The sequence below is a fragment of the Condylura cristata genome, unplaced genomic scaffold (genome assembly GCF_000260355.1).
Source record: "Condylura cristata isolate star-nosed mole 26May11 unplaced genomic scaffold, ConCri1.0 scaffold00013, whole genome shotgun sequence".
NCBI classification, from domain to species: domain Eukaryota; kingdom Metazoa; phylum Chordata; class Mammalia; order Eulipotyphla; family Talpidae; genus Condylura; species Condylura cristata.
Window position 1 is genome coordinate 32605827 of NW_004567114.1, and position 8097 is coordinate 32613923.

The window sequence follows — 8097 nt, forward strand, 5'->3', positions numbered from 1 at the left end:
ATATACATTCTCTCACCCTAACTTAGCACTAAGCAACCTTTGTAATGGATGAATTGAAAGATTGCTCTATACCAAACAGCAACTAACAAAAATTATCCAAACAGGTAACTCATTTTTAACGGACTTGAGTAGAGCAATAAGAAAATTTAATACAATTAATTCCTACCCGAGGCCTGAATTTAACTCATCCTTTAAGATTTATCCTTCAACATTAATAGACTAATGGAACACCAAAAAAACAGGATTTTATACCGGATGGTTTCACTCATAGCAGGAGTATAAAGGGCCAGAAGAGAACATAATAATGAACAACTATATACCAGAGACATTTTATGGGGGTGGAATGGGGAATAGGATCAAAAATGGTGGGAGGAGGGAAGTGCACTGGACTATGGTGATGGCACATGGGTGATTTGGTGATGGGAAGCCCACAGATATTACAACTGAGATGGAAAAAGGCACAAAATGATGTAAAAATAAACTTATATGATTTTAAAAAAATCTTTATAGTATTTTAAATTTTTTCTAATTTTCAAATTAATAAATGCCTAATATAGCAAGTATAAAAAAGTTCTAAAGATAAGGAACTGGAAAAATGCACATAATTCTCCCATTCTGAATAAATTTTTTCCATCTAGCCTTTTATTAGAACCTTTTTATTTCTAAATCTTCTGATTCTGGTATCCCTATAATATGCTAAAACTGGTCTCAACAAGGCTGCTAATAATAATTCTCACTCAACTCAAAGGACATTTTTCATTATTCATCTTTCTTTACCTCTGAACAGTATATCAAACTTGGTTCCTCATTTCTCCAGACCTTATTAACAACATACTCCCCTACATTCTGAATAAACTTTGTTAGCATTTATAAATTTAGCTTGCTTTCTTTACATAACTCTTAAAGGCCTCCTTTTCCCAGAGTCCTACCCCGCCTCTATCTTTCCTTTCACTATCACATGATCACTGATCACTTCAACCCTTTTGAGAAATTTAGACTACCATCTTTTTTTTTTTTTTTAAAGATTTATTTTATTTATTCGTACAGAACTGGGGTACAGGCCAGAGATGCGGAAGGTGAGAGGATTCACCAGACACAGAGTGGGGTACAGAACAGGCAGATTGACAAAGTACACTGCTGAGGGGAGCAGCGGGCGGGTCAGGAGAGGTCTGTCACGCCATGTGGAGCTCCTCCGGGGCAGGCGGGGATCGAACTCATGCGGAAGTGGCTTAAGCTTCTTGTGCTGTGCTTTAACCCGCTGCGCCACCAGGGAGGGCCCTAGACTACCATATTACATACTGATGACGTCTACATCTGGATTCTAATTTAGATCCCTTTTGTGAACTTAATTTCTTTATATTCAATTTCTTCTTGAACATCTTTCTAACTAGTGTCTCATCCTGAACATTTTTTTTTTTAAGATTTATTTATTGATGCATTCAGTACTGGAGTACAGGCCAGAGGTACAGGGGCGGTGAGAGGATTCACCAAAAACAGAGGAGGGAGCAGAATAAGCCGACTGTTGAAGCACACTGCTGAGGGGAGCAGCGGGCAGGTCAGGAGAGGTCTGCCGCGTCATGTGGTCACCTCCGGGCGGGGATCAAACTCATGCTGAAGTGGCTTGGCTTCTTAGTGTTGTGCTTTAACCCGCTGTGCCACCAGGGAGGGCCCTGAACATCTTTTTATCTAGTGTCTCACAGGTACCTAAACCCCCGACCATGGCCAAAGTGAAATTTATTCTCACAGGATCCTGTCTCAAGGATTCCCTTTCTCAATGAATACTGCTGCTGACTACTCATTTATACAAGACAAAAATCTGAGACTAATCCTAAGCTCCATTCTACTTTCACATATAATCATTCACTATCAATTTTGTCTCAAAATCATCTTCCAAATCTAACTCCCTTCCTCACTCCACCAATCCCCAGTAATAAGGCCTAATTTCATTTTATACTGCTATTTAAGTGAGCTTAAGAAATATACATCATTCCTTAAAACTTGCAAATGATTTGCCATTTCTCTTAAAGTTCAAAACACCTATAAAGGAGTTCATAACTCAGCCAACTGCTTACCACTCCAGGCACTTATTAGGACATTTTCCCCTTGTTCTAGACATTCTGGTCGGATTCTTCATTCCTCAAAGACTCCAGTCTATTACTTTTATTACTATAGCTTTAGAGAACATTATAACGGCAAATAGAGCAGATTCTGCCTTTTTCATTTTTGTTCCCAAAGTTAGCTTTCTCAACAGTAGGTATATATATTCTCAATTGTATGTTCTTCCAGATAAATTTTAGAATCCCTCTGCCAATAGTCACCCACCAGTCTCATTAAAAAAAACAAAAATACAAGTAATATGGCATTAAAATCTATCCTTGATGTAATACTTACAAATCCCAAGGTACAATTTGCCATCCAAATGCCTCTCCTAACAAGTATATAACATGTTAGGAATTGTGGGTTGAATATTAAAAAAAAAAAAAAAAAAACCTTAACAGAGTCAGCCAACTACCTGTGAAACTCTGCTTGGCTCAGATCACACCCTTGTTGTTCAGTGATAATATTTGCTTTCTTTAGTCCAGAGCATAGTAGGTATGCAGTAGATAACTGCAGGTTACCTTTTTATGTTAATCATATTACTTAAAATACTTATTTTCCATCCATAGACGTAATAGAAAATTTACTCTTTGAAAGAAATGAAAGTTCAAAAGCATGTGAAATTTTTTTGCTATATTCTAAGGAGACTTCCATGAGGCCCTTGCTCAGGAATAAAATAAATTCAGCCCAAGAATATATATTTCATTCCATCCCTACAAATGGTAAAAATTGCTTTTTAAGAAGAGGATGTATTCTTCCATGTTTATCATAGTGCTATTGTCAGGACTGTTTTTGGATTTCATTGGTATTCAAGATTAAATTGGGAGAAAGGATTTGAGTGGAGTAGCAATCTTTACTCTGTCCAAGCTAAGCTTGTCCTTTTCACAAACACCAAGCAAGACAAAGTCTGGTTTTTGATCATAAATAGTAAGTGTTATGTACATGTCTGACCACTGCTGTTAGTAGTTATCTGATTAAGAAAGCAGACTCTAAAGACAAACTGTCTGGGTTTGAATCCCAGCTCAGTGACTACTGGTTAAATGAACTGGGAAAAACAGTCTATGACTCACTCTATGCCTCAATTTCCTCACCTGTAAAATGGATACTCTGGAATAATGAACTCTTCTTTAATGGATTTTTGTATTAAATTATTTAATGCATATTAACTGCTTAGAACAGGATCTCTTCTATAACAGTTAACAGCTACTGAATACTTTATATGTTTCTAGCACCATACAAAATGGTTTATTGATACTATCACACAATATATATTTCACACATTGAAAAAGAAGTTTTTCAGGCCCTCTCTGGTGGTGCAACAGATTAAAGCACTATGAAGCTATTGCAGCTACTGCAGCATGAGCTCGATCCCTGGCAGGGAGGTGACCCACATGGCATGGCAGAACTCTCCTAACCAGCCCACTACGCCTCTCAGCAGTGTATTTCAGTCAGTGTGCCTATTCTGTTCCCTATTCTTTCTCTGGTGAATCCTCTCACCCCTCCCTGTACCTCTGGCCTGTACCTCAGTTCTGTATGTATAAATAAATCTTTTTAAAAAGTCATAAAAAAAACATAAGTTTTTCCTATGTCTAAAGTAAAAATGAAACATATTTCATAGAACCATACAGACACACATCTATTTTCTATAAATGAAACTTACTTTTGCTTCAAAGTTGCCCGTACGGCATCTTTCTGTCCCATTGTATACTGAGAAATAAAGATGTCATTTGCTGTAAAATCAAGACAAAACAATATACTTCAAATTCCTGAAAATGTATTAAATTTTAATAAGTTACTCAAAAACCATTTAAACTTAAAGAATGTTTTAGGAATTCAGCAACAGGATTTCTCAGTAACAAAGGAAAGGAACAAATTAAGGACTAATGAGAATTATAACCCTAGACCCAAGAGGGAAAATTATTCCAAAAACACCTGGGGCCAAATTGAAGCCATTTTTCTCAAACTTAAAAAAAAACTTCTTACATTAAATAAAACCCACTATTTAAAGATGTCATTATCTATAATTCTGCCAAAGAGTATTCAGAATTAATAAACTAGTATCTAATAGCAACCCTGTACAATTGGTTGGTAAAATAAAATTACATTTACCATTTCTTAACTTTGAAGACTCCATTAACAATTAGTGTTAATGGGAGGAAGAAAAGTTAGTTTGGAAGGAAAAACTAATTAAAAATGAAAATAAGAAGGGAAGGGGACCCAATGGACTATTATAGCAAAGGATTATTGGAGTTCTGGTAATGGGCATGGTGTGATAACATACACAGGTGTAAAACTATACCCGTAGAATATATATAGTATTGTAAACCAATAAATATAACAATAAACTATGAGGCTATTTTAAGAATGTCCAAGAATTAATGAATGTGAAACAAAAGTTTTAAGTTGTATGACTACAAAGAAAATTCTAATAAATGATAAGTCAGATGAATCATGAAACCATGCTAAGTGAAATAAGTCATTTACAAAAGAACAAGTATTTATATGAGGTATAGTAAAATTCATAGATGCAGAAAGTAGAATGGAGGTTGCCAGGGCGAAGGGGAGCAGGGATGCAGAGTTAATGTATAATGAGCACAGAAGTTTCAGCTGGAGAAGACATAAAAGTTCTAAAAATGGATGGTGGTGATGATTGCCCAATATAAATGCACCTAATGTGGAACTAAACAAAGGTGACAAATCCTATGTATAGTTTAGGTTTTATGTGTAGTTAGATTAGCATATATCTAAAATGCAATGCATATTTTAACACAATGAAAACTCAAATATATCCTTTTACCTTTTTGTCTGTTGCTTTCTTCCATTTTATCCAAAGGCAACCTTTGCACTGCAACATCTTTGGAAAAATTCTTTGGGATATGAAAGAAAGAAATAAAAAATTGATGATTAATTACTGATTATATAACATTTACTAGCTATGTGATACTGTGTTCCACTATGGCAGGATTACATGCATTATAGATTTATTTCTCAGCACCACCACAAAGCTTAGGTACCCTGGAGCTACTCAAGGATTTGAGTGAGAAATGATCTATTAGACAAGTGAATGAATGAGTATATGAATAAGCAAGCAATTGTAGCCTTGAAATTCAAACTTAAATCCAGGTTTGCTACTTTGAGGCAGAGCAAATCACGAAACATCTCAAATGTTATACTTAAATGTGAAAATCTGAGTCAAATGGAGTACAATATTGATATTGTATTAAGCCAAAAGCACAATATCAGAAATTAATCACAGCATTCTTTGTCACTGAACTCATAACACAGTCTCAGGTGTCTCTAAATAGTTGACACTTCTTGGCAAATAGCTTTCTGCTCACATATATAATCACAGACTTCCGGTCTATGATCCTATTCAGCATTGACACCCTAACTTTCTAAATACTAGATATTTACAACAACGCTCTTCACTTGCTTTAGATACACCTTTTCTCCTTTTCTGCTAAAAGAGAAAAGGGAAAAGGAAAAAAATCATAAAAGAAAACTACCCAATGTGCTGGATGACTACAGATATTAAGTTTCTAAAAGTAGCTAATGAGACCAATACAAAAGAATTCATTTGAGAAAGTAATATGAAGAAATCAATACAAATCAGTAAGAAAATAACATAGCCCATAAATATGTCACTTACAAAAGAACACACACCTATAACCATATACATGAAAAAAAAATTTGCCTCACTAGTAGTAAAATACAAAGTAAACCTGTTGAAAATGCAATGATTTCTTGTTTAATACTTCAATATTGATAAAGATGGGAGGAGGGAAGAGAATTCCACTAATTCCATCATGACCTTGTTAAATTGAAGGTCTGATTGCATGACCAAAACATTATATATCTTTGATCATATATCTTCAGCATTATAAATAAAATGGTTGAGAATTTCATGTTGTTTCTTAGAGACCCATCCAAAAAGTCATACATACAAAAACCTCATAATAATTTGAATGATATATAATCACACCTTACTTTATTATGTTTTTACAGTTCCTTTCCACTTACTTAACTGTTAAGTTTCTAGAATACCCTTTCTTTAGATTATAACAAAGCTCTTTTCAACTATAATATTCCTCTCAGTGGACATTAACTTACTAATGGGCTATTTTTTTTGCTGTTGAAAACCTTTTAATATTTCAAACATCATTCAAAACACTTATCTTTGTTAAGTGAAATTCAAATAAAAACAAGTCCTGTTGTTAAATGATAGATTTAGTAAAACATTATTTGACAGTACTGAAAATTTTAACATGAGCATAATTAAAAATCTCTTTGCTTACACTGAAATTTTCTAATTGATGCTGATAATTCCTTGCAAAAGTTAAGTCTGATGAACCTAGCAAAACAAAAGAGTTAATTTTAGTAATTTTTAAAATAAAATTTGTACAGGCAATGCATGATTCAAGAATTACAAATCCCACATTAATGCAAGACCTAAACCTTCTGTGGAAGTAACACTGAAGGTTTTTACAGTTCTATTTTGGAAAATAAAAGTCAATACTCACAAAGAGTGAGATGATTTAAAATGTTTTGAAATATTTCAGTACACTGCTGGATTTGGACATTATCTGGGGAGAATTATCTGCCAATAATAAAAAATATATGCATGATATAAAAGAGTGACATAAGAGCAGGACAAAGTTGTGATATACATCTCTAAAAGCAGAACTGTAAAGCATTTTGTTGTTGCTGTTTTGGCATATATGTTCATTAATTCGATCCTTAGAATTTACCAGTGAAGTGGGTAAAGTATATGTTCTCTTCATTTTCACTAAGTTCCAGGCAGGTTAAGTGAATTGGAACACAGAAGTGTTTTTTTACTATGACAAACTGGACAGCAACATGCAAACAGAAGGTAGAGCATTCCGCTAAAAACCCTACTAGTGGGAGCCCATAACCACTTGTATTTACAAATGAATTTTACCAAATGTTCAGAAAAGAACTAGTGCCTATTCTACACAGACTCATCCAAAAAAATCAAAAAAGAAGGAAAACTACCACATACTTACTACAGAGCCGACATCACACTAATACCAAAACCTAACAAAGAAAACACACAAAAAAGAAAACTTCAGATGAATCTCCCTAATGAACACTGATGCAAAAATCCTCAACAAAATGCATTAAAAGACTAATACACCATGACCAAGTGGGCTTTATCCCAGGAGCACAAGGATGGTTTGACCTCAGAAAATCAATGTAACCCATCACATCAACTGACAGAAAAATAAAAACCATATAATCATATCAATAGATGCAGAAAAGGCATTCGACTAAGTTCAACATTCATTTATGTTTAAGGTCCTCAAAATCCTCAGAATAAAAGGAACATACATGATAAAAGCCATATATGGCAAACCCACAGCCAATATTATCCTCAATGGAGAAAAGCTGAAAGCCTTTCCTTTGAAATCAGGATCAAGATAAGGGTCTCTATGACAACTGCTCTTCAACATAACACTGGAAGTTCTAGCCAGAGCAATATGACAGGAAAAAAGATATACAAGGAATTCAAATAGGGAAAGAAGACGTAAAACTGTCCTTATTTGCAGGCAATATGTTAATTTACATGGAAAAACCCTAAAAACTCCATAGAGAAACTAATCAAAACAATCAACCAGTTTAGTAAGGTAGCAAGATATAAAATCAACACACAAAAGTCAATTGTTTCCTATATACAAACAACCAGTCAGAAAAAGCAGAAATAAAAAAAAAATCCCCTTTTCAATTAAAACAAAAAGAATCAAATACCTGGGAATCAACCTAACAAAGAAGGTAAAAGACCTATACAAAGAAAACTACAAAACACAGTTAAAAGAAATACAAGATGGCCCTCCCTGGTGGTGCTGCGGGTTAAAGCACTGCACTAAGAAGCTTAAGCCACTTTTGCGTGAGTTCGATCCCCACCTGCCCCAGAAGAGATCCACACGGCATGGCAGACCTCTCCTGACCCGCCCGCTGCTCCCCTCAGCAGTGTACTTCGTC

General features: G+C 34.8%; 1 protein-coding gene across 7 annotated transcripts in view; it reads right to left on the bottom strand.

Moving 5' to 3' along the window:
- KIAA0586 (KIAA0586 ortholog) overlaps positions 1–8097 on the bottom strand; it is a 96845-nt gene that overhangs the window by 85889 nt on the left and 2859 nt on the right. For all 7 annotated transcript variants that reach the window (XR_001145417.1, XM_012724664.1, XM_012724666.1 and 4 more), the window contains exons 3-5: positions 6393–6448; positions 4895–4964; positions 3758–3827 (exon numbers count right to left, since the gene is read on the bottom strand). Coding sequence is in view for 6 of the 7 variants with exons in the window: in XM_012724664.1 (XP_012580118.1) it covers positions 3758–3827; positions 4895–4964; positions 6393–6448 (196 nt within the window). In the remaining variant the exon portion in view is untranslated. The remainder of the gene's footprint in view (positions 1–3757; positions 3828–4894; positions 4965–6392; positions 6449–8097) is intronic.